General features: G+C 38.8%; 1 protein-coding gene across 1 annotated transcript in view; it reads right to left on the bottom strand.

Moving 5' to 3' along the window:
- Window positions 1-5,030: 5,030 nt before the first annotated feature.
- CCDC14 (coiled-coil domain containing 14) overlaps window positions 5,031-27,492 on the bottom strand; it is a 55,458-nt gene continuing 32,996 nt past the window's right edge. The window contains exons 10-13 of the mRNA XM_079762867.1: window positions 26,462-26,544; window positions 16,990-17,208; window positions 16,782-16,914; window positions 5,031-7,430 (exon numbers count right to left, since the gene is read on the bottom strand). Of these exons, the coding sequence (XP_079618993.1) occupies window positions 6,524-7,430; window positions 16,782-16,914; window positions 16,990-17,208; window positions 26,462-26,544 (1,342 nt within the window). The 3' untranslated portion in view covers window positions 5,031-6,523. The remainder of the gene's footprint in view (window positions 7,431-16,781; window positions 16,915-16,989; window positions 17,209-26,461; window positions 26,545-27,492) is intronic.

The raw sequence follows: 27,492 nt of genomic DNA, 5'->3' as shown, positions 1-27,492 counted from the left end.
TTTTTTCCTGCTGGATAGTGTGTGATGCCTCTGCAGTGTCTCTTGGACGCTTCCATGGAGAAATGACCCCTCTTACCCTCCAGGCTGAGCAGAAGATGGTGCTGGGTTCCCAGAAATGTCAGAACTCACTGCAAATGCCAGTGTTAATGGGAGAAAAACTCATGCAACTTTCTCTATCTACTTAAAAAATAAGTATAAATAGTGGCTTAAATGGAATTGGCCAAATGACAGGTGGAAAAATTGTTTTGCTAGCATTATGTCACATGCTAAACAGATTTTAAGAACACTGTGTACCTTTCATAAAGCAAAAGTAAAACCTTAAGTATCTAGTATGATACATGCACATGTATACATGTAGACCGCCTATATATAATTAGTGATCATTAAATCTATTTAGTGTTTGTAGTTCTCAAAGCATTTTCACTTATTTAATCCTCACAGATCCCAGAGGAAATTCCTTATGAGACCATGCTAGTAGACAGAATGGCATACAACTAGATTCTGGTAACAGATTTAGATCCCAGGGGTTCAAATAGTTATAAGATTTAGGTAATAGTGGGAAGACAATATAGGGAAAAAAGTAGACTGAAACAATATCTGATTCAAGGTGTTATCTGTGTGGCCTTGAGCAAGTGTCTTTAATGTTTTTTGGTTTGTTTCCATTTCTAAAAATAAGATTGAGCTAGGTGATTATACAGTACCTTTCAGCTATAAAAGTCTGTCTGTAAAATATAAAGCAAAAGTTAACCACAATTATTTTTATGCCAGTATTTCAAGCTTCTAAGTAGCGAATGCTAATAGAAATTATGTTTAAAAACTAGTCCCAAGATAGACAGAATTCTTAATAGAGACACGAGAAATGTCACAGCTTTTTTTGAATCATATGTAACAAATAGAATCTTCTATAAAATCTTCTTAGGAGTTGGCAGGGCCATCCTCTTATTAATTGGAAGAATGGCATGTCGACTTCACATAGAGTTCTAAATACCTGGAGTAGAACCCTCACAGTTGACTAATTGAAAGATATGTCCTGTCAAAATGCTAAAATATACAATTAAATATTGTTGAATCATGGAGTGACTATAGAGAAGTTTTAGTCAAATCCTCACATTTTATAATTGAAAAACAAAGTACAGAAAGCAGCAGCAGAACCTGTGCAAGAACCCAGGCCTCCTGATTTCCAGTCTAGTTCTTTTCACTATTCTTTATAGTGTTTAAGACTTGGCTTCAAGAACAACCCTTCCAGTTTGTAGTAAACGTGAGCTCTTCCTTTAGGGGTATTGGAGGCCACTTGTTTGGTCAGAACCTGAGTCTTCATTTTTAGTTGGACAGGACCCTCCCTTCCCTCCCCTCTTCAAGCTACCCTAACATGATGCCACTCAACACTGAGAATGACAATGTGAATATTACTATCTGGAAACTAACTAGGAGCCTGAATATGATTTGCAATAATATATGATGGCTGAAGATAGCCAACTCAATCTTTGTCCATTTTAAAATAATATAAAATTATAGGAAATGATAATCTAACTGTATTGTGCTTGATCACATCACATCTGGAGTTCATTGCTGGATTTAAATTTTAAGACATTGACAACTGGAGGACATCAAACAAGGGCAAGTAGGATGATGAGGGCTCTTTAAATGTTGTCACAAGTCACAGACTGTTCAGTGCCCCCCAGTTTTCAAAGTGCTTTGCCTACATTTATCCCTCCTACAAATCGGTGAGGTAGGCTGGCGGGATAGATTATCCTTACACTGGTGACAGTTAAAAAATGGTTTTGCCCTATCTCCCATCCTAAATATTTAACTATCTGTCACTTCTCCTCAGAACAAGCAATAGTGTACAAGTGTTTGCTAAGCAAAAGTGAATTTTTTTCAGAAGTAAATTATAGCAATAAAGAATGAAAGTTATAGGCAGGCTAATGCAATGAGTTTAGATGTGTGTAATAAAGCTATAAAGAAGCTGTTGGGATGTGAGGGCTATCTGGCTGCAACATCTGTCACCCCATTGATCACCAGGGTTGATTCGGCTGATCTGGCTGGCTAGGCAGGTGTTCCCCTCCTCCCTCACTGATCCATGTGTCCATGTGTGTCCCTCCTGAAGCTGCACACATGGTCGAAGAGGACGACCTTCCCCCAGAGGAGAGGACCAGTCTACAGTCAAGGGTGTATGTGTAGCTGCGCTCCCCTGCTAAAACCTCCAAACAAGCTCTCAAGAAGATGCTGCATGAATTTACCAGCACCAAGAGAAAATCAAGTGAAGCCTAGATGACCTTTGTCAGGGATTTAATTAAGCCCAACAATAGTTATTAACAGCCTATGAGACACCAAGTGTCACAGGGGATGTCAAAGATGACTAAATCCTGGTCCCTGCCCTTAAGAAGCATCTAGGGTAGGAAGGGTATAAGTGAGATACATGACTTCTAAAGTCCTTTCAAAAACTCAACTTATAAGCTCAGCCCTTCAGAAGTACCAAAGATATTACCATATATATATAAAACCCTAACATGCAAATAGACCGAACCGGTTGCTATGAAGTACCAAAGATCTTACCATATATATAAAACCCTAACATGCAAATAGACTGAACCGGTTGCTATGATGTACACTGACCACCAGGGGGTGCGCGTGGAACATGGCAGGCCTCAGCCGAGATGGGATGGTGGAGCAGGTGAGCAGGGGCACCAGAATAAAGCAGGTCGCAGGTCCCTGTCATCAGGGCAAGCCTCTGGTGGTTACTGTAAATTCTTTGCTCTCGCACGCCATGGTCCTGCCCAGTGCTTGCACCTGCTGCAGCACCAGCCCTGCTTGCACGTACTGCCGGTGCTGGAGCCACTGCTTGTACCAGCTGCCGGTGCCTGGCGCCAGACACGATTGCTCAGCACCATCAGTGGGTGTGAGCAGCAGCTGCTGGCCCTGAGCGCCCCTCAGGGCTTCTCCACCTCCCCCTACTCCTGAGGGGCGATTGGAGCGGCAGCCGCCACTCGCACCCGTTGCTGGCACTGGCCCCAATTGCTTCATGCCATCAGCGGGGCCGATGCCATCAGCACGTGGGAGCAGTGGCAATGGGAGCAGGGCTACCGGCAGACAGAGGACTGGGGAGCCGCAGCAGGAGGGGCTGGGCGGGGGCGTGGAGGATGGGCCAAGACCTGCCCCTGTGCCCACCACAGCCTCACGGCCCACAGTTCCTTTCAAGGTGCACAAATTCGTGCACTGGGCCCCTAGTTTCTAATAAATCTCTGGGAGGTCCTACTTAAAATAAAATGCTTTAAATAAAATAGTGCCCTGTTCTCTACAAGTGTTATACTAAAACATTGAGGTGTAATATAGTTATAGAGCTCATCTGTTTAAGCAATTTTGAGCAGAAGGAAAGTTAGAGTTAACAGATTTGAAAAATGAATATTAGCTGGTAAATCATATCCAATTTATCTAGTAATATGCTTAAATTCTAGGCCCCTAAACTTAATTTTTGAGGAAGAGCCTCTTACACCCTGATAATCAAAACTTGTCCATTCTGTCATTCTTTGTTCCTTTACACTGTTTTTCTTCACAGTACTTATATGTTCCTTTTCTTGTGTCCCACTGTAATGTCAGCTCCAAGAATATCTGTCTTGTTCTTTGTTGTATTCTGAGTTTAGACTAGGACCTGGTGCATATTAGAGCTTTCATTTCATTCATTGACACTAGATACATACTTTGTAAGATGTGATTTGGCTGCATGCCTTTTCTATCGAATAGCCTTGCAATTCTGCTCTACTTTCCATGTAGTTTAAACGGGCCTTTAAAATTTTTTAAAGCACTTGACATACATGCCATCATTCATGAAAAGTAAGGATTGCTGGAAAAGTTGCTAACTCCAAGAGTGGTAGGAATAAAGGAAGAATGTGTACCAAGTAATTTCTTTGGTTTCTTTAGCCCTGCCCCTAGGACCTCTACACTTGGTCAAACAGAATCAGATTCTTTCATCTTCAGCGGTATTCACAAATACTATATCCATTGTTAGTTTCCACAGATCCAAAGACAGCAGAATAGTGACAAAATGCTGGAGGATGTTCTTTTCCATTCTACACTCAATATCTATCAGGAGATACTGAATTCACTCTGGCAGAGGTTAGGGGCTACTCCACTAAAGCTTCTATGAGATTTGGAATCAGAATGACCCTTCTATGATGAGATAGTTATACTGACTCTTGATGTGAAGATCTGAAGAGGACTTCTGAGAATGGGCAATCTTTCCTTTTTACCCCAGCCTCCATTTACTGGTATAGTGCTGTTATCAAGACTAAACTTGGAATTTTTTAACTTGGAACTTAATCAAGAACTTGATTTTTCATTTTAGATGTTGCTCAGGGTGACTCAAAGTGAACAAATTAAAAACATCGGAGTCATCTTTGATTTCCCCTTCCCTTTCACTTTCTAGTAAATCATCAAGCCTACTGAAAAAAAAAATTCAATTTCTCCTTTTCACTTTTATTGCCTCTAATCCTTCTTATTTACCATCACTCTATGCAACTTTAGGAATACCCAATTTCATTTGGTGATCCTCCATTTAAAAAAAAGTATCACCACCAAAGATACCCAAACCCCAATGACTTCATGTTTAATGCTTATTCCTCAGCCTGGAGCTTAAGACATTCTAGAGTTTGACTCCAACTCTTCTAAATGTTACCTTTATATAACCTTGACTCTTCCATTTTAGTCAGGTTGATGTACTCACCATCCTCTTAATATACTATTCAACCAACCCCTATGTTTTGTGATACTGACTTTCTACAGGGGTTGATATTTCTACAGGGGTTGATACAGGACACTCACAGAATTATTAAAATCCTATACATTCTTAATGATCCAAATGAAATTTCTTCCCTTCTAGGTTTCCCCCTACCATTCTGTAGCTCCCTTCTTTAAACTTCTATGAAACCCACTATCTCCTCCATTTTGTTAGGATCATATTCCACCTTGAAATTTAACTGAACTCTTCATGATTTTATGCTGTGCATATCAAATAAATAGTCCCTCATCTTATATCAAACAGTCCCTCGAGGATTTTCCAATCTCATTTGTTCTTCAATCAAGTTATTAACCCCCTAATTAAATTAACTCATAAACATTTAAAAATTTTCTCACATCCTATATTAAGGGCTAAACAGAATGATCTTTTTGTGTTATCATATAATAATCTTAAGACATTACTTCTGCATATGAATAACAGCTGAATATTTTGGAGTAGACAGATGACACAATTTTCTTCCTTGCTTTATTATTTTGTATTTCTGAACTGTACTTCTGAACTCAAAGAACTTATGTGACCTGTTACCTCCAAATACACTAACATATTTATTTATGAATACTGGAAGTAAGAAAAATTAAAAGTATTAACAGATAATTCTGTGAAAATAGCCTAGAATTCATCTAATATTTTTAGACTTAATAAATTTCTATCTATAAAATCTGAATATATTTCTATCTATAAAATCAGACTATATCTGGGTACTTCAGAAGTTGTAGCACCGACACTTAAAAACCAGCAGAAAGAGTTTCTGGGACCAGAACGCTCTGTAATGTTAAAGCCTATTCAAGCACTAAACACATGAGACCACGCAGGTGACCTGTATGGAGTATTAGTGATAGCAAAACATCCATCTTCCTAAGAGAATAAATGTGCTGCTTATATGGAGGGAAGAGATACTGAGTAGGTTGGGGTGTTAGTATAGAGAAGCAGAGTCCAACCTAGTTCATATCAGCTCAAGTACTGAAGATAATTGGTCCAGAAAGGCAGTTACAACCAGTGCCAGATTTACAAACGCCATCATGTTCAAATATAATAAGGACAAAAAACAAATACTCATTTATTAAAAAACATAGTTTGCCAAAACTGACACTTATCTGCTAGCATTGATCAGTCTGACTTTATTTTTTAAAGATCTTAAACATGCAATCAGGATAAAAAGAAAAGTGCCAAAGTTTTAAGAAACCATATGCTCACCTAGGATGCTACCTATATTTTACTGGACCACTTAATGTTTTTTTAAGAAGTGGAATACTTTGTCTTAAATGTTTATATAGCTCACCAAAAACACTAGCCTGTAGCAAAGAGCATCACATATAAAATACACAATGCCATAAAAAAAAGGGCTCCTAAAAGAGAAACTCTAGTTTGAATATAGTAAATTGTACCCAGAGATTCCCTTCCAATTATCCTTTAGAGAATCCTTCCAACCTGCAAACCTCTGCCCAGCAGGGTAATAAAAGAACTCTAATTGCTAAGTACTAAAATAAAATATTATTTATAATATTTCTCTAGTTATCTACAACTCCCTTTCTTCTCTTAGCAATTGACAATTTAAGATGACTTGTTTTTATAAGCTCTACAGTATCAATATATTCCAATAATAAATTTATTATTCAATTTATTTTCCCCACATAATTAATATAAAACATCATTTCTCTATAAAGAAATTTAAAATATACATTCAATGTAACCAAGTTACACTGATACTCGATCTGTTTTCTTCCGAGTTCATTTCTCTAGAAGACCAGACCTTAAGGACTCCTGGAGTCTAGCAATGTTGGCATCCAGGGCTGCGAGGCCATTTCGGAAGTCTTGTTCATCATGAGAAGTGAATGTTGAGAAAGAAGAGAAGCTCCAGTCAGACGTCAAGTCAGAATTGAAAAAGCTACCATCGGAGACCGCACTGCTTTTCACGTGAACGTGGCTCGCAGCCCGCTCCTGTGGCTCCTCGGTGGCAGCAGGGATCTTGCCGATGGCTTCCTTTATTTTCTTGAGGAGCTGCTTGTCCTCCATTTCAGCTGTTCTGGAAAGTTTCTCAGGTGCGCCGTCTGCTTCCTTTTTGGAAGAACAAACTCCAGGTGCACATGGTTTATTTTCTTTTTCTGAGACAGGTCCACCTTTGCTGAGCAGCTGTCGTGGAGCCGCACTGATGTGAGGCTGGGGGGATAATCTCGTGGACAGTGGTGATTTCCTTTTAGAAGAACTTCTAGCCAAGGGAATATAAATTGTATTATCCAGATTACACTCACCTTCTATCAGAGTTGGAATTTCGCTCTCCTCATCAGAATCCTGTTTTGAAAGGGTAGAAATGATTCCAGGGGCTGATACTTCCTCCATTTTCCTGGTGTTACTGTGTTGAGGGCTTTTGGAAGGCAGAACATTTTCATAGGGCCTATCTGGCACTATGTTTTCCTCATTGTTAATTGCAGAAAGTGGCTCTGAACGTGGAAAAGTGTGATCTGTTTGTAACTTATTTAAGTAGCTCATTATGGAAGTTTGAGCAGGGATTGGGTCATGTTGAGGTTGTTTTTCATAAATGTTCAGAAGTGACTTGGTAAGATTATTCCCAGGCTTGCAGCGAGCAGTGTCCATACTAAGATCTGAGAGAAGCTTTGCCATATTGCTCTGTAAAGTTCTGTTAAGAAGAATTTAGTACACTAATTATTGTTTTACCCATTTCTTATATATTTTATATAAGATTATATATATAATGTTTAAAAGAAAGTATTTGAGGCAAGTGGCCTGGTTCTTAATATGGAGAAACAAAACAAACAAACAAAACCCCACAAAATCATAGAATATGCTCCTTTCCAAAGAGTTAATTAAAATAACAAATGATAAGAGATTCTGGAGTGCATAAAATTTAATATTATTATGTCTAAAAATAAAGACAGCATTTTTTTCTCTTAAGGTATGGAGATGCTTTATTCTTGAGAAACATTGCAAAATATTAACTACTAGAAGCCCGGTGCACGAAATTCGTGCACGGCGGGGGGTTGTCCCTCAGCCCAGCCTGTACCCTCTCCAATCTGGGACTCCTGGAGGGATGGCCGACTGCCCGTTTAGGCCCGATCCCACCAGAATCGGGCCTAAACGGGCAGTCGGACATCCCTCTCACAATCCAGGACTACTGGCTCCCAACTGCTTGCCTGCCTGCCTTCCTGATTGCCCCTAACCGCTTCTGCCTGCCAGCCTGATCACCCCCTAACCACTCCGCTGCCAGCCTGGTTGATGCTTAACTGCTCCCCTGCCAGCCTGTTTGCCCCAAACTTCCCTCCTCTGCCAGCCTGGTCACCCCTAACTGCCCTCTCCTGCAGGGTTGATCACCTCCAACTGCCCTCCCTTGCAAGCCTGGTCCCTCTCAACTGCCCTCCCTTGCAGGCCTGGTCCCTCACAACTGCCCTCCCTTGCATGCCGGGTGCCTCCCAACTGTCCTCTCCTGCTGGCCATCTTGTAGTGGCCATCTTGTGTCCACATGGGGGCAGGATCTTTGACCACATGGGGGCAGCTATATTGTGTGTTGCAGTGATGATCAATCTGTATGTTACTCTTTTATTAGATAGGATAGAGGCCTGGTGCACGGGTGGGGGCCAGCTGGTTTGCCCTGAAGGATGTCACAGATAAGGGTGGGGGTTCCCTTGGGGTGTGGGACGGCCTGAGCGAGGGGCCTGTGGTGGTTTGCAGGCCGGCTACGCCCCCTGGCAACCCAAGGGGAGGTCCTGGTATCTGGAATTTATTTTCCTTCTACAGTCGAAACTTTGTAGCCTGGGGCAGCAGCCATTTCTGGGGCAGCAGCCATTTCTGTGGCAGTTAATTCACCTTCTACAATTGAAACTTTGTAGCCTTAAGCGGGTGAGCCCGGCCAGGGTGTGCGGAAAGCTTTGCGTCCCCTGTTGCCGCCAGCAACCCTGGCCTGCTCTCTCAAGCTCCATTCTGCCGCCATTTGTTTGAATTTGTTTACCTTCTATAATTGAAACTTTGTAGCTTGAGTGGAGGCTTAGGCCTGCAACGGCTATGGAAAGCTTGGCTTGCTCTGTTACCTGGGAAACCTTGCTCTTTGTGGCTGTAGCCATCTTGGATTGGGGTTAATTTGCATACTCGCCCTGATTGGCTGATGGGTGTGGCTTGGCTGGTGGGCATGGCTTATGTAGCGGAGTGATGGTTAATTTGCATATTACCATTTTATTAGAGAGGATACTACTCATTTGGTAGTTGATTCTATTAGTAATAAAGTTATTTCTCTCCATTTCAAATATATATTTAAAGGACACTGGAGCAATACTTGTAAAAAAGGATGATTATCTAGCATAAATTGTTATAAACAACAGCTAAGTACCAGGAAAAAATGTGATTTAAGGAAAACCACACAGGGTTTGAAGTCAGACAGATATGGAATCAAATCCTAGCGCTACCACTAGATCTTGGGCAAGGTACTCAACCTTTCTGAAGCTCAAGTACCTCAATTGCAAAATAAAAATGCCTACTACAGAATTACAATGAACATTAAATAAGATAAAATAATAAAATATAAGGATAGTATGTTTAGCAGAGTTTCGGGCTAAACAGGTGTTCATGTATGGCAACTTTTATTAGTCCTATTAAAGCCATTTTGTACTAAGCCTTAGTCTATTTGAATTCAATCACATTTGTCCATATTGACAAGAAACACACCAATTTTAAAAAGATACAAAGGACATCAATAGGTAATTTTAAAAGCTTGCAACCAGCCAATAAGCATGTTTTAAGAGTTCAACTTTTACTCAGAGAAATTAAAATTTTCTAAATGTGCTTTTTTTTTTGGATTACCAAATTAACATAGTAAAATAAAAACACCATTGTTAGAGAAGCCTGGGGCAGCAGGTACTATGAGTATATACTGGTATAACTCTTCTGGAGAACACACAGGCAATACATCAGAAGATTTGTATATCCCACACTTTTGACCCACCAATTTGCACTTCTAGGAATTTGTCCTACTGATATAACTATATACAAGAGGCTGCACCCAAAGATGTGTTTACAAAGATATAATTTATAATTAAAAAAACAGATGGATTGAACATCTTTATCTTCAATACAGTAAATTATCGTATAACTGCATCACAACCATTTACAGTAATATTGTAAAGAATGAATATTGATGGGGAAATGAATATTGATGAGGTTAAATTAAAAAGAGCAGGCCATAAGTATTATGCATATAATACTATTTTTGTAAACAGTCACACACATCTAAATAAAACACTAAAAGGAAATCTCTATATTAAACAGCAGTGATTATATCTCTGGATACAGAATGAATGATATTTTCCCCTACAAAAGAAAAAAAATTATTTTTCCAACTTGGCTTACACTGTCAGGCTCTATTTTGAGTTCTGATTGCTTTTCAGATGGCAGTGGCTCCTGCCATTTTTCCTCACATTACTTCCAAGAATCTAATGAGCTTTTATTAAAAGAAAAAAAATGCTATAGGAACATATCTTTAAAGGAATGCTAAAATGAATAATGACCCCCTAATTAATTCAATCAGAACTATATACTGAAATTTCTATTTATTTTTGGAAAAGGAATACATAGTTATGATGAGGTTTCTTTCCAGACTTAAATAAAAATGTTATCTTTGCTGTGGACAAAATAGTGATCAAAAAAGAAGAGACAATGACATTAATAACAGCTTAGTCTATGGAAATTAATGTCAACCATTAAGCTTCTGATGTATAAACAAAATGCGACTCTATTTTTTCTTTTAATTTCACTGTCTCTGAAATTAAAAGAAAAATCTCGGTAATTAAAGAAATTGGAATTTTAAGGCATCTAAAATAGCTACCAAGAGAAAATATTTGTGTTTGTATTACATGAAATACAGCTAAACCAGTGATATTTAATACTTAGAAAACTGGCACAGTCCTAGTCGGTTTGGCTCAGTGGCTAGAGCATCAGCCTGCGGCTGAAAGGTCCCAGGTTCAATTCTCAAGGGCACATACCTTGTTTGCACGCTAGATCCCCAGCCCTCGTGGGAGCACCTGTGGGAGGCAACCAATTAATGTGCCTCTCTCACATCCATGTTTCTCTCTCTGTGTCTCTCCCCCTCCCTTCCATTCTCTCTAAAAATCAATGAAAAAATATCTTTGGGTGAGGATTAATAATAAAAAAACACACAACGGGCACATTTCATAACACATGCAAGGTTCTTTCTTGACTAGTTATAAAAATACTAGAGGCCTGGTGCACGAAATTCATGCACTCCAGGGGGGGGGGTCCTCAGCCTGGCCTGCACCCTCTCCCAGTCCAGGACCCCTTGGGGGATGTCTGACTGATGGCTTAGGCCCGCTCCATATGGGACGGCCTAAGCCCTCGGTTGGACATCTTTAGCGCTGCCGTGGAGGCGGGAGAGGCTCCTGCCACAGCTGCTGCGCTCGCCAGCCGTGAGCCCAGCTTCTGCTGAGCAGTGCTCCCCCTGTGGGAGTGCACTGACCTCCAGGGGGCAGCTCACGTCACAGTGACTAGTCGCTCCACCATTTGGTTAATTTGCATATTAGTCTTTTATTATATAGGATTAGTGACCCGATGCATGGATTCATGCACATTAAAAGGAAATTAATTAGAAGGTGGCTGGCGGGGTGGGACTGGGCAAGATGGGCCAGACATGCCTTGGAGCCAACCTCCCGCAGTCCCTCCCTGGTGGGCTGCACCTGGGGTGGCACCATGGCTCAAAAGGTGTTTTCTGAGTGAGTGGGGTCCCTCCGGCAGGTGGGGTCCCTTGGCCTGGCCTGCAGGGATCGGCCGAAACTGGCTCTCTGATATCCCCGAGGGGTCCCAGAGTGTGAGAGGGCACTTTGCAAAGTTGCTGTCGTACAGGGTGTGCTTTACGCAAACAGAAGTGTGCAGTAAACCAGATTTGGGGCCAACAGTGCCCCAGCAACAACATAACCCACGGGCGAAGGTGGAATCGTGCGGCCCCGTCCCGTGAGGAATTGGGCTCCCTCCTCTCTGGTTGCGTCTGCCCCTTAGGAGTTATTAGAAGATTTACTAGTTACTGAAAATATGTTAATATTCCCCAACATTTTATTGGTTTTATATGTGTTGTAGAAAAATCTAAAAAATTGATAAAAATGGCCCAGCCAGCCTGGCTTAGTGGTTGAGCATTGACCTATGAAGCAGGTGGTCATGAATTCAATTCCCGGACAGGGTACATACCGAGTTGAGAGCTTGGCCCCCAGTGGGGGGCATGCAGGAGGCAGCCGATCAATGATTCTCTGTCATCATTGATGTTTCTATCTCTCTATCCCTCTTTCTTCCTCTCTGAAATCAGTAAAAATATATTTTTAAAAAATGATAAAAATGTATTTCAAAACCTTTAATGTATTAAAGGTTGGAGAAAGAAGAGAGAGATGGTTTAGGGGATATTTGTTTAGAACTTATATGTGTATCTTCTAGTTCCATTATCCCTCCCTAATAGTCTAAGAAAGGCATTCAGAAATTTTGTGAAATCTCTCTTCTGAGAGATTCTTAAAAACACACATAAAAAGATATCATCCATCTGACTGAGGTGTATTATTGCAGAAACAAGGAACAAGGCAGATGAATGAGAAGATTTATCTATCTGTACTGCTAGATGTTGTTAGTTTACTTTTTAATATTGAAGTACAAAATAGTCACAGGAGCCTCGTATAGTACTGGAGATGTTCCTAATTAATTGAATTGCATAGGGTGTCACCAAACATATTATAAATAACCAACATGGTAAATTTAGACACAAGTAAGCTCCAAGACCGATTTTTGAATTTTGTTTTGCTTTTTAATTTAAAGGACAAAATACATTGCCATCAATGGGTAATATGTACTTGAATTTTGAAGGTGTTACTCAATCTTCAGAAAATGTACGAGTAGTACTAATCTTTATAAGACATTATGCTAAGCCAGCCCACAAATGATTCTATAATCACTTAAAGTTAATCTAATAGATGAGCTAGCAGGCAGGATCCATGCCAGCATAAAAATAAAAAGTCCTTGAAAACAGTGGAAAAAACTGGCAGGAAAATTTTTGAGAGTCTTAAGAAAAGGAGAACAAAACAACTGTGTATCTAATAGTTTAGACAGCCTTTCCTAATAGCAGATAATACACGGTATAAAAATAAGCTTTCTCAGTTCCTATGCTTCTGTGTTAGGGTAAATGTTAAGAGAAGACTCCATTTGCAAGCGAATCCTTTTTCATTCCTAATGAACACCAGAAAAGGCAGACTGTGTTATTTTGAAAGAATACATAGGTTCAAAGGTAGAAAAATCTCTCAATAATGAGTCATTTTCTCTTTAAGAGAAGCTGCTCTTTTCAAAGCAGAAAGCAAGGCTGAAGAGGGAATCCAAAATCTTGGCTAAGGTCCAAGCTTAGGCACCAACTAGCTGTGAAAGTCAGGTAAGTCCCTTCATTTCTTTGGGCTTCCATTTATGCTAATTTCTAGAATAATTATACTATCATTTACTACACGCATGTTAAATAGTTTTTAGTCCAGTTTATCCTTTAAAAAGGACAAAGCACTGGCATAAACATTTTGCTTGATAATATGGATGTTTAGCAACTAAAGTGATTAAAGGTTTTTGTGTGTTTTCCACACATATATATTTGAAACATAATATATAATTAATGTTTGCTGAATAAATGAATTAGCAAATGAATCCATCCATCTATCTCCCAGATTAAAAAATGCTAAGGTTTACTTAGACTACATTAGAGATGGAATTGTTATGAGGAATAAACTATTCTATCTAACGCCATGATATATGCAAGAGTGAAAGAAAACATGGCGATTTAATTTGCCCTGGCCAGGTGATTCAGTTGGTTGGAGCTTCGTCCCCTGCACCAAAATGTTACAGGATTGATTCCGGGTCAGGGCACATACCCAGGTTGCAGGTTCAATCCCTGGTTGGGGCATATAAATATAAAGGCATGTCAATCAAGGCATATCCTCGAGTGAGGACTATTAAAAATAAAATAAAAAGAGCCCTAGTTGGTTTGGCTCAGTGGATAGAGCGTCGGCCTACAGACTGAAGGGTCCCGAGTTCAATTATGGTCAAGGGCACGTGACCGGGTTACAGGCTCAATCCCCAGTAGGGGGCATGAAGGAGGCAGCTGATCAATGATTCTCTCTCATCATTGATGTTTCTATCTCTCTCTCCCTCTTCCTTCTTTTCTGAAATATATATATATATATATATATATATATAAAGAAAACATGGCTAGGTATCAAGAAATGATAGTCTCAGCTCTGTCATTAAATTTCTATTGATATTTAACTTGCATGGTACTAGTTCCCCCATCTATGAAAATGCAGATATTAAAATCTTCCTTCCAGAGTTGAGGACAAAGAAAACAATAAATATGGGAGAGAGAGAACTTAAAAAGAAATCAAAGTACTTTATAAATAAAAGATAATAGCCTCTGATTTCATGCCCATAAAGGAGCTGGATTTTGTGGTATAAAGAAAAAATTGTGAGGCCCTGGCCGGGTAGCTCAGTTGGCTGGAGCATCATCCCAATATGTCAAGGTTGTGGGTTCGATCCCCAGTGTGGACACATATAAGAATCAACCAATGAATGCATAAATAAGTGGAACAACAAATCAATGTTTTTTCTCTATTTCTCTTTCTTTCTCCCCCTTCCTCTCTAAAATCAATCAGTAAATAAAAATTTTAAAGAAATTGTGAGAAGAAAAGAAAACTCTCAGGGAACCAGATCTTCTGCTTCATTTTCTGTTTGGGGCTGAGGATCAAGCACCTTAGAGTAGCAGAGACGCTCCCAGTGACACCTAAGCAACCACTCATCGACCCTGACCATGCTCACTTGCTGTCCTGTCTTCTAAAAGTATACAACTTAGTGGTTTTTAGTATTTTAAAGAGTTGTACAATCATCACTTCTTTTGAATTTCAGAACATTTTTATCACCTTAAAAAGGAATTCTATACCCACTAGCAGTCACTCTCTATTTTTCCCCTCTTTCCTCAGCTCTGAGCAACCATTAGACTACTATTTCCATGAGTTTGTCTATTCTACACATTTCATATAAATGGAATCATAGGATACGATGCCCTTTGTGACTAGCTTCTTTTTACCATAAATACTTGATTATAACAGAGTTTTCACCCCAAAAGTATCCTCCGAAGAGATGTTATTTCTTTGGAAACCTTATAAAGACTTTCGTAAGAAGAGAAAATCTCTCAATTACTTTATTTTGAACAAGAGTGGTATAGGCCAACATTTTAGAAACACTGAAGAAAGCCTGATTAATTATAACACTACGGATACAAGAAATATTGTTTGCTTTTCCCACTGTTCAATAAAGTTTGAATCAAAGTATTCTTTGAAATATAAATGTGAACAAAAGGCAGTATTTCTATGCTAACATAGCTTATAAAAGTCATTTCAAATGTTTACAAAACTAAATTAATAAGTTAAATACTATATATATATATATATATTACTATTTCATCTAATTTCCTAAAAGTTTATAATCAAAATGTTCCTTCATTTGAAATACAAAGGAGATTGTTTTATATTCAGGATTGTTTTATATTTGAAACTATGAACTTCCAGGATCATTCAAAGGGATGTTCAGATCTAAGGATATTCAGGCCTAAAATAATTGACTTCTCTTCTGGGATTTTAAAAAGTAGTTGAAAATCCAATCCAAAGCCAAATGTTGAAAGAGAAAACTAAATTTTGTAAGTATCTATATCTAATTAGACTAGATGTCTTCTGGATGTCCTTCATGAAAAAGACAGGGACATGGCCAGCCTACCCCTCAGCAGGGACCCCCACCCTGATGGTTGCATGGCCAGCCTGAAAACCCCCTATGGCCCCTCGCTCAGGCCGGCTCCACCCCCAGTGGGAACCCCCACCCCTATCGGAGGCCTATGACCCCTTGCCCAGGCTGGCCCCATCCCCCATCGGGGACCCCTCACCCCATTGGGGGCATGGCCAGCCTGCAAACCACCAGCAGCCCCTCGCCTAGGCTGGCCCCACCCTGATCGGGGCCTCCACCTGTGCACCAGGCCTCTATCCTATATAATAAAAGGGTAATATGCAAATTGACCCTAATAGCAGAACGACCAGAACAACTGCTGGACCAGTCACTATGAGGCGCACTGACCACCTCTTGGTCCCTTTCCCTGGCCGGCAGGCTCCAATCACCTGATGGCCACCTGCTGCGGAGGCGGGGCTGGCGAGCAGGCAGGAAAAGCTGACCTCTCAGTCCCTTCCCCCAGCTGTCAGGCACCAATCACCTGATGGCCTGATGGCGAATGGGGAACTGGGGGTGGGTGGCAGTGGGGGCAGGGCCAACTGCGGGCAGCTGGGGAAGATGGCCCTGATCTCAGGCCAGGCCTAGGGACCGTACCCACGCACAAATTTCGTGCGCAGGGCCTCTAGTATATTATATAAAAATTGAGGTGATTTTATTGAGTAAAGACCTGTTCAGGTACATAGGAATCTTAAGGGTAGGTGCCAACTTTCATTTTACTGATGAATGGGGCTCAAAGAGGCTAATAACTTACCCACCATCATATGGCAGGAAGGCTACTGTGCTAACTGCTTCTCCCAAGTTATTTCTTTGTCCTCCCATCAACTCTATTCATGTCCTCCCACTTTACAGCTGAGGTATAGAGAGATAAATAACTTGCTCAAAGTCATATAGCTAAAACATGGTATAGCTAGGGTTCCACTCAGGTCTCTCTAGCTTTAGAGTCAGAGCGCTCTTAACCATTTTGCTAAATAAGTCTTTAGCTCCTCATCCGAGCCCTTTTCCTGGAATCAGGTGGTTTAAAAAAACATTTGCCAGGTTTGAAATTCTACACTAATTTATTTGAAACAGAGAAAAAACATTAGAAGTTAGCAAAAAAATAACAAAAGAAGGGAAAGAGAACAGGTCTAAAATTATTTTAAAGTTTTTAAATATATCTATTTAAAGGAATAAGTTATTCAAATTTCAATATTACCTGGTTAAGTCTCTCAGTCGAGTCACCTCGGCATCACGCTGACGTAATGTTATTCCCAATATCTGATTTTCCTTTTCAGCAGCTTCTAACTTAAATCGGCAGCTTTTCACATCGACTAAGGCTTCCTCCAATTCTAAAACAACAAATAAGTTTCAGTTTCCTTATTCCTTTTTTAAAATGTGACCATAACTACAGCTCAAATACATACCAATTTTTATTTTGGTTGTCTCAATGTCAAATTGCTGTTTATTTTCAAGTATAGTTTCATCTTTTTCTTTAAATATACCAGCAAATCTTTTGTTTTCATCTTTCTGATTTTCAATCACTTTTAAAAGCTCTTCATTTTTACTCTGTAGTAATTCCTGGCTCTTTAGTGATTCCTGTAATTGATTTTGAAGTGACTTATTCAATGATTGAAGGGAAAACACTGTAAGACAAAACAGATCAAATAATTGTTTCCCCAATTTAAAAAGCACAAACTTGGCCTGGTGGGTGTGGCTTGATTCAGTCGTTGAGCATTGACCTCTGAACCAAGTGGTCACAGTTTGATTTCCCATCTGGGCACATGCCAGCGTTGCGGGCTCTATCCACAGTGGGGGGCATGCAGCAGGCAACTGATCAATGATTCTCTCTCATCATTGACATTTCTCTCTCTCTCTCTCCCTCTCCCTTCCTCTCTGAAATCAATAAAAAAAAATATTTTTTTAAACATAAAAAGTATAAACCTGGAAAAGAGTTACATTTAAAAAAGAAAAGGCTTAGAATATATTGATTTTACTTAAAAATTACACGCTTGAGCAGTTCTGTGTTAATACTAAATTATTTTGTTTTTGTTTTTTTAAGTTGTTTGGCAGAAGTCATGCTTTTCCTTTCAAATAGATATTTTGGGCATTAAAACATTTTTTTTTTAACACTCACTCAAGGACATGCTTAGAGAGAGAAAGGGGGAGAGAGAGAAACATTGATTGAGAGAGAAACATCGACTGGCTGCCTCCCATATGCTCCCCAACTGGGGATCAAACCTGCAACCCAGGTATGTGCCCTGACCAGGAATTGAACCAACAACCTTTCAGTGCATGGGACAATGCTCAACCAACTGTCCACTCTGGGTGGCCCTTTTTATTAGCTTTCTTAATGAAAGAATCATACACAAATTTAAAAAAAATTCACACACCACATATTACCAATGATAATCATGATTCTCAGTGAAGAGGCTCCCTCCCGCCCACCCTTACTCCCCTGAAGAGGCAATCACTACTAACTTTGGTATCTTTCTAGAAAATGCTTTTGCATAAAATAAATACAGCGTGTTCTAAAAACATGTATACACACTTTAACAGCTTATAAATCAATTGATGTTTCTTCTCAGCCAGAATAAGCTTTGAACAAAGGAAATTCATCCTAAAATGCTACTGGAAATTTGAAACGCATTGAAGTACAAACACTGACTTTTTGGGGGACACCCTATGTCCCCAAAAAATGTATACACACTTTAACAGCTGATAACTCACTTAATTTTCACTTCTTTTCAGGTTTAACTGATTTGAAATAATGGGTGAAGCCAAACTAAGTTTTAAACAAAGAAAATTTATCCACTAGACTTTTTAATGGGGATACATAAAAGATAAAGTTTATGGTACAAAACCAGCAACAGCTGATGAATTGAGAGTGCACAATACTGAAAGAAATGATTCTTGATGTTTGCAATTCCATTGCTTCACATTATTAGTAGTGCATGGACCAGAATGGTCACCAGTTAGAAAAGAGGCACTGATAAAAAAATTATTCATTTCTGTACATTCTTTTAAATTTTGAAAATAAACTGTATGTTAATAAACACTGACTTTATAATCGTTCAAAGTATGTATATATTATTTTTGGGACAATCTATATTTAAACATAATGAATCACATTACAATACAGCAATAGTTTCTAACCTTGCTCCCCAATCTCCATAAGATTTTATATATTATCATAGAGCTATCACATTCCTTTTAAAATATATTTTTATTGATTTCAGAGAGAAAGGGAGAGGGAGAGAGAGAGAGAGATAGAAACATTAATGATGAGGGAGAATCATTGACTGGCTACCACCTTGCACAGCTCCTACTGGGGATTGAGCACACAGCCTGGGCATGTGCCCTGACCGGGAATCCAACCATGACTTCCTAGTTGATATGTTCACGCTCGACCACTGAGCCAAACAGGCCAGGCTATCACATTCCTTTTAATGGCTATAAAAATATATGACACTACTCACTTAAAAAAAAAAATGCAGCCTTAAGTGAAGGCTTACTTTGTTTGAGGCACTGTAGTAGAATCTGGGCGTACAGTGGTGAACAAGAGACAAGGTCCATGCTCTCAGGGACCTGGTAAAAAGCAGGTAATATAAATAGCATAAAATGCTCTCAAGGAAACAATAAGTAAATGCATAGAGAATAAAAAGAGATAAGCTACTTAGAATGGAAACCACTTACTATATATATTCACTTTCCCCCTACCATCCTTCCTAAACCCATCATTTATTCAGAGTAGGATTCAAATGATCTTTTCTAAAATTACACTGGTGAAGTTGAACACATTTATAAGGTGTGTGCTGGTATTTTTCTTATTCCAAATATTTAAAAAATCAAGCCTTTGTCATATAATGTAATAAAAAAAGTTTCCCATTTTGTTGATACATTTTGAATGTATTTATAATTTTGCTGTGCAGAAAATAAATAAAAAAATTTTCTGAGATATATTTTATCAATCTTTTCCTTTGCAACATCTGAGTTTTTGTCATGCTTAGAAAAAATTCCCCAAATAGGAAAAAGAAGTTCTCATCTTTTCCTCTAGTACTATTAGACTTTTCTTTTCTTTTCTTTTACTTCCAACTTAGTGATCCATAAGAACAATATGTCAGTATCTGTCAAAATTGCAACTGTAAATATATATATATATATATATATATATATATATATATATATCCACTGACTCATCAATTCTACTGCTATAATCTGTAAAAATGCTCACACGTGCACAAAGATATATGTACAAGATTTTTATTGTAGCACTGTTTGCATTGGGAAAATGGGAGAAGTACCTAGATATCTATCAGCAGACAACTTTAAATACATTATGATATAACCACATAAACGAAAACCCAAGTAGTTCATAAACAGAAACATATTTATGTATTTTGCTAGCGAAAAATGCTATTACATGTTAAATAAATAATGCAAGCTATAGAAGAGTGTGTATTGTACAAATCTCATTTCTAAAAGTAGTTCTGGTATTGCCTATCACATCTTAGATACTCGGTAGCTATTTGTGAAATAAATTAATTATATATGAACAGAGGATATTTGAAATTGGAAATATAGCCTTTTTAAAAGAAAAGGGATATATTATTGGGAAGCAATATCATGGATCTTTCATATTTCTGTTTCTGTACTATTTTAAATGTTAATAAGGAGTACTATTCCTATTTTTTAAATTTTTGATTAAAAAGAAATTCTGCCCAGGGTGGGTGGCTCAGTTGGTTGGAATATCATCCCATACACCAAAACGTTGCAGGTTCAGTTCCCAGTCAGGGTACGTACCTAGGTTGCAAGTTCCATTTGGGGTACTACAGGAGGCAACCAATCAATGTTTCTCTCTCACATCACTATTTCTCTCTCTCAAATCAATAAAAACAAATGATACACTAGATCAGAAGGATATAATTGATATTATATTGATATTACAAAGCAGCAGAATACATACTCTTCTTAAATGTACATGGATTATTCTCAGATAGACCATATGTTAGGACACAAAATATGTCTTTACAAATTAAAGTAGATTGAAATCATATGAAGAATCTTCTCAGATCACAATAGCATGAAACTAGAAGTCAACTATAATAAAAAACCTCAAAAACATTCAAACACATAGAGAATAAATACCTTGCTATTAAATAATGAATGGATAAACCGTGAATAGAATACCAATGACATCAAAGAAATAAAAAATTTCCTGGAAACAAATGAATAAACTCACAACAATTCAAAATCAATGGAACACAGAGAAAGCAGTCCTGAGAGGGAAGTTCATAGTATTACAGACCTACCTCAAGAAAGAATCATTACACAAGAAGCCCTAACCTGTTTGGCTCAGTGGATAGAGCGTTGACCTGTGGACTGAAAGGTCCGAGGTTTGATTCCGGTCAAGGGCATGTACCTTGGTTGCAGGCACATCCCCAGTGGGAGGTGTGCAGGAGGCAGCTGATGGATGTTTCTCTCTCATCGATGTTTCTAACTCTTTGTTCCTCTCCCTACCTCTCTGTAAAAAATCAGTAAAATATATTTTTTTAAAAAAGAAAAAGCTCAATAAACAATCTAACCCTACAACTAAAAGAATTAGAAAGAGAACAACAAAAAAAGCACAGAGTAAGTAAAAGGAAGGAAATAATAAATATCACAGCAGAAATAAATGACTTAGAGATTAAGAAAATAACACAAAAGATCAATGAAAGCAAGAGCTGGTTCTTTAAAAAGATAAACAAGATTGATAAACCTTTAGCCAGACTCATCAAAGAGACAGGACCAAAATAAATAAAATCAGAAATGAAAAAGGTGAAGTAACAACTGATACTATAGAAATTCAAAGGATTGTAAGAAAATACTATGAACAACTATATGCCAGCAAACTGGACAACTGGACAAAATAGACAAATTCCTAGAAACATACAATCTTCCAAAACTGAATCTGAAAGTATCAGAAAACCTGAATAGGCCGATAACAACTGATGAAATTGAAGCACTAATAAAAAAACCCCAGGCAAACAAAAGTCCTGGATTAGATGTTTTCACAGGTTAGTTTTACCAAACATTCAAAGAAGAACTAATACTTATCCTCCTCAAACTATTCCAAAAAATCCAAGAGGAAGAAACATTTACAAGCTCTTTTTATGAGGCCAGCATTATCCTAATTCCAAAACCAGAGAAAGACACTACAAAGAAAGAAGATTATAGGCTAATATCCCTGATGAACATAGATGCTAAAATCCTCAACAAAATATTGTCAAATCGGATCCAGCAATACATTAAAAAGATCATACACCATGACCAAGTGGGATTTATTCCGTGGATGCAAGGATGGTTTAATATTCAAAAATCAATAAATGTGACATACCCATAAACAAAATGAAGGATAAAAAATGTAGAATCATATCAATAGATGCAGGAAAAGCATTTGACAATATCAAGCACCCATATTTGATAAAAACTCTAAGCAAAGTGGGAATAGTTGATCATATCTCAACTTAATAAAGGTCATATATGACAAATCTACAGCCAATATCATACTTAATGAGCAAAACTAAAAGCGTTTCCCTTAAGATCAGAAATAAGACAAGGATGTCTACTTTCACCACTCTTATTCAACACTAGAGGCCAAGTGCACAAAAATTCGTGCACTCGGGGTGGGGGAGTGCCTGCACTCCAGCCTGCGCCCTCTCGCATTCTGGGACCCCTTGGGGGACTGGGCCTAAGCTGGCAGTCACACATCCTTCTGCCAGCCTGGGAGCCCGCGGAGAGTGGGCCTAAGCCATTAGTCGGATACCCTTAGCACTGCCGCGGAGGCAGGAGAGGTTCCCGCCACTGCCACTGCACTGGCCAGTCATGAGCCAGCTTTTGGCTGAGCAGCACTCCCCCTGTGGAAGTGCGCTGACCACCAGGGGGCAGCTCCAGCATTGAGCCTCTGCCCCCTGGTAGTCAGTGAGCATCATAGCTACCGGTTGTTCCCAGTTGTTCCGCCATTAGGGTCAATTTGCATATTACCTTTTATTATATAGGAAAGTACTGGAAGTCCTAGCCACAGTGATCAGAAAAGAAGAAATAAAAGGCATCCAAATTGGAAAGGAGGAAATAAAACTGTTCACTATTTGCAGATGACATGATATTGTACATAGAACACCCTAAAGATTTCACCAAAAAAGCTAGATTTTATAAATTTGGCAAGTAGAAAGATACAAAATTTACACTGGGAAATCAATGGCATTTCTGCACACTAACTAGAGGCCTGGTGCACGAATTTGTGCATGGGTGGGGTCCCTCAGCCTGGCTGGCTATCAGGGCCGAACGGGACCGCGGGAGGTTGGTCTGGGGGAGGTTGGCCGGCCAGCCAGGGGGAGGGGCTGCAGGAGGTTGGTCAGCCAAGGGGAGGAGCCGTGGGAGATTGGCTGATAGGGGGAGAGGGTGAGGGAGGTTGGCTGGCCGGCTTGGGGGAGGGGCCATGGGAGGTTGGCTGTGGGAGCGCAGTGACCATCAGGGGACAGCTCCTGCATTGAGCGCACTGCCCCCTTGTGGTCAGTGCATGTCATAGTGACTCGTTGACTAGTTGTTCAGTCATTTGGTCACTTAGGCTTTTATATATAGAGATAATGAATTCTCAGGAAGAGAACTGAAAAAACAATCCCACCCTAGCTGGATTGCTCAGTGGATAGTGTCAGCCTGCGGACTAAAGGGTCCTGGGTTCAATTTCAGTCAAGGGCACATGCCTGGGTTGCAGGCTTGATCCCCAGTATGGGTCATGCAGAAGGCAGCTGATCAATGATTCTTTCTCATCATTGATGTTTCTATCTCTCTCTCCCTCTCCCTTCTTCTCTGAAATCAATAAAAACATAGTAGGGAAAAAAATCCCATTTGTCATTACAACAAAAGAACAGATACCCTGGAATAAACTTAACCTTTTGCACTCGGATGTCGAGTGCAAATTACTCTTTGAATGTATCAATAATTTGAAATATAAAAAAAATCCAAATAAATAAGTTTGTATGAAAAGAAACTCCAGTTTTTTATTCTACTGCCACGCTTTGTAAAATATGGGGTATTTAAAAAATTAAATCCAGAGTAGAATAAAGGAATCGAGAAAAAAGCAAGTGAGTGCAAAGGGTTAACCAAGGAGGTAAAAGACCTGTACTCAGAAAATTATACAACATTAAAAAAGGAAATAGAGGAAGATATAAACAAGTGGCAGCATACACTATGTTCATGGATTGGAAGAATTAACATCATTAAAATGTCCATATTACCCAAAGCAATCTACAGATTCAATGCAATCCCTATAAAAACACCAATGGCACCTGGCCTCTGTAGCTCAGTGGTTGAGCATTGAACTATGAACCAGAAGGTCACGATTCAATTCCGGTCAGGGCATATGCCTGGGTTGAGGGCTCGATCCCCAGTGTAGGGTGTGCAGGAGGCAGCTGGTCAATGATTCTCTCTCATCATTAATGTTTCTCTCTCTCCCTTCCTCTCTGAAGGGAAATTTTAAAAAAAGTTTTTAAAAAAGGCACATTTCACAGATCTAAAACAAATATTCCAAAAGTTTATATGGAACCAAAAAAGACCTTGAATAGCCTCAGCCATCTTGAGAAAGAAGAACAAAGTTGGAGGGATCACAATATCAGATATCAAACTATGCTACAAACCCACTGTAATCAAAACAGTCTGGTACGGGCAAAAGAACAGTCATATAAGACAAATGGAATAGAACAGAGACCCCAGAAATTGACCCACAGCAATCTGCTCAATTAATATTTGAGATAAGAGGTAATAATAGCATACAATGGAGTAAAAATAGCCTCTTCAATAAATGCTGTTGGAAAAATTGGACAGGTACATGCAAAAAAAAAATGAAACTACACTACCAACTTACACCATACACAAGAATAAACCTAAAATGGATAAAAGACTTAAATATGTCTTTTTGACTAAACCATAAAAGTCCTAGAAGAAAATATAGGCAGTAAAATTTTAGACATCTCACATAGTAGTATTTTCACCAATACATCCCTTAAGGCAAGGGAAATAAAGGAAAAAAATAAACAAATGGAACTACATTAAACTAAAAAGCTTCTGCACAGCAGGAGAAACATCAACAAAATGAAAAGGGAACCCACTATATGGGAGAACACATTCGCCAGTGATATATCTGATAAGGGATTGATTTCCAAAATATACAAAGAACTCATACAACTCAACACCAGAAAGACAATCTAATTAAAAAAATGGGAAAAGGACCTGAATAGACACTTCTCCAAAGAGGACATCCAGATGGCCAATAGACAAGAAATAATGCTCAATGTCACTAATCATCAGAGAGATGCAAATTAAAACTACAGTGAGGTATCACCACATATCTGCCAGAATGGCTACCATCATTAAAAAAAACAAGTACTGGTGAGGATGTGGAGAAAAGGGAACTCTAGTACACTACTAGTAGGAATGCAGATCGGCACAGCCACTATTCCTCAAAAAATTAAAAATGGAACTGCCGTATGACCCAGCAATCCTACTTCTGATAATATATCCTAAGAACCCCAAAACACAAATCAAAAAGAATATATACACCCCTATATTCATAGCACTGTTTATTTACAATAGCTAAGATCTGCAAACAGCCCAAGTGCCCATCAGTAAATGAATGGATAAAAAAGCTGTGATACATTTACACAATAGAAAACTATACAGCTGTAAAAAAAAGGAGCTCAGCCCAGCCAGTGTGGCTCAGCAGCTGAACATCGACCCACCATTCCATTCCTATTCAGTGCACATGCCCAGGTTGCATGCTCAATCCCCAGTGGGGGTCATGCAGGAGTTGGCCGATAAATGATTCTTTCTTATTGATGTTTCTATTCCTCTCTACATCTCCCTTCCTCTCTCTGAAATCAACACACACACACACACACACACACACACACACACACACACACACACACACAGCTCGTACCCTTTGAGATAGCATGATGGACCTAGAGACTTTTATGCTAAGCAAATAAGCCAGTTAGAGAAATACAAATATCACATGATCTCACTTATGTGTGGAATCTAATAACAAAAAAAAAACCTGACAAATTAAATAGGTCCAGAGGCATGGATACATGGAACAGAATGACAGATCTCAGTGGTGAGGGAAGTGGAGGGTCGGGAAGAGGTTATCCAAAGAACATATATGCATGAATGCATAACCCATGGACACAAACATTAGTATGGGGAAGGCCTGGGGTGGGTGGGGGTTGGGTGGAGGGGGGCAAAAAGGGAGAAATTGGGAGACATCTGTAATACTATCAATAACAAAAAAAAAAATCAATAAAAACATATCCTTGCCTGGCCGGTGTGGCTCAGTGATTAAGCATTGACCTATGAATCAGGAGGTCAATGATTCTCTCATCACTGATGTTTCTATCTCTCTCCCTCTCCTTTCTTCTCTCTAAAATCAATAAAAACATTTAAATAAACACACACAAAAAAACATATACTTGGGTGAGGATTAAAAAATAATAAGTCTACTTATGACAAAATAATTAAGAAAGCTCAATTTTTATCAATATTTCCAGAGCCACAAGGAATTTACCATGAGTTCTTAAAGTTATTTTTGTTGTTGTTTTTAATCTTCACCAGAGGATATTTTTTCCATTGCTTTTTCAGAAAGAGTGGAAGGGAGGGAGGGACACAGAGAGAAACAAAGATGTGAGAAAAACCCATTGACTGGTTGCCTCTCAGCATGCACCCTGCCCCGGTCCAGGCATGAACCTGTAACCCAGGTACATGCTCTTGATTAGGAATCTAACCCACAACCCGTCGGTATATAGGCCAACTCTATAACCACTAAGCAACACCGGCAAGGGCAGTTCTTAAAGTTCTTTTACCTACATTCAAGGTTGCATTCCTGAGAACCATATGTCTTTTTAGTTTTTCCTTGTTCTCTAAGTTGCTGGTTCAAAATTCTCAATTGCCTAAAGGAAATAATGAAGAGATATGAATATGAATGCAAGAATCCCAAGCTCATTTAACAGTATACACTTGACAGCCTATTAAAAACAATAATACAAACAGTGGTACCCAAGAGGAGAGCATAAGTCCGTATCATCCCCAAAAGAAAAAACACACAAATAAACAAAACAACAAAACCACACTATTACCATTATTTGGAGGCCTGAGATTAAAAGGTTAACTTCTGATTTTTACCTATTTACTTTTTAAATTCTTTTATCTTTTCAATGATTTCCTTGTTTTCCCTCTTTTGTTTCCTATCTCTTCTTCTATCTTCTCTGTATTTTCACTACTATAGCAATGATCTAGTTTTTAACATATCTGTTATAACTATGTACTAGAATACCTACAAGACTGACTGCTATCAGATATCTATCTGCTTAGTTTGTCACACACTGAAAAAATTGGGAAACTTATCTATACTTTCAATAATTTCTTTGTTGGATGGAGAAGTTAATGGCCTGTTTAAACAAAGAGAATGCTAATAAGCAGCAACTTTGCCCTACAAATGAACATCACACTATGTATAGCTGCTTCACAAATATGAACATACAGAGGGAACTACAAGTGTTTTACTTATAAGAAGTTAACATTAAAGGTTATCTCTAGTATCTTCCCATAATTACTTACCTGAAAATATTCTGCATTATTTACTTTTACTGAATCACATCATGTACTTGTGTTAATTCCAGACAGATTAAAGAGCGAAACATAAAATATACACAAACAAAACCAACTATATAAGTTTTAGGAAGAAAGCTATAAAATCTTGAAGTGGGGAAGGCATTCCTAAGCAAGACTCAAAATCTAGCAACCATATAAGGGAAAGAATAAAAGATTTAACTATGTCAAAATTGGAAACTTTTAAAAATATATATATTTTTTATTGATTTCAGAGAGGAAAGGAGAGG

Source organism: Cnephaeus nilssonii (assembly GCF_951640355.1).
Source record: "Cnephaeus nilssonii genome assembly, chromosome: 3".
In the NCBI taxonomy this organism is placed as follows: Eukaryota; Metazoa; Chordata; class Mammalia; order Chiroptera; family Vespertilionidae; genus Cnephaeus; species Cnephaeus nilssonii.
Note: the sequence above shows the minus strand (reverse complement) of the source record. Positions and strands in the feature narration are given on the sequence as shown.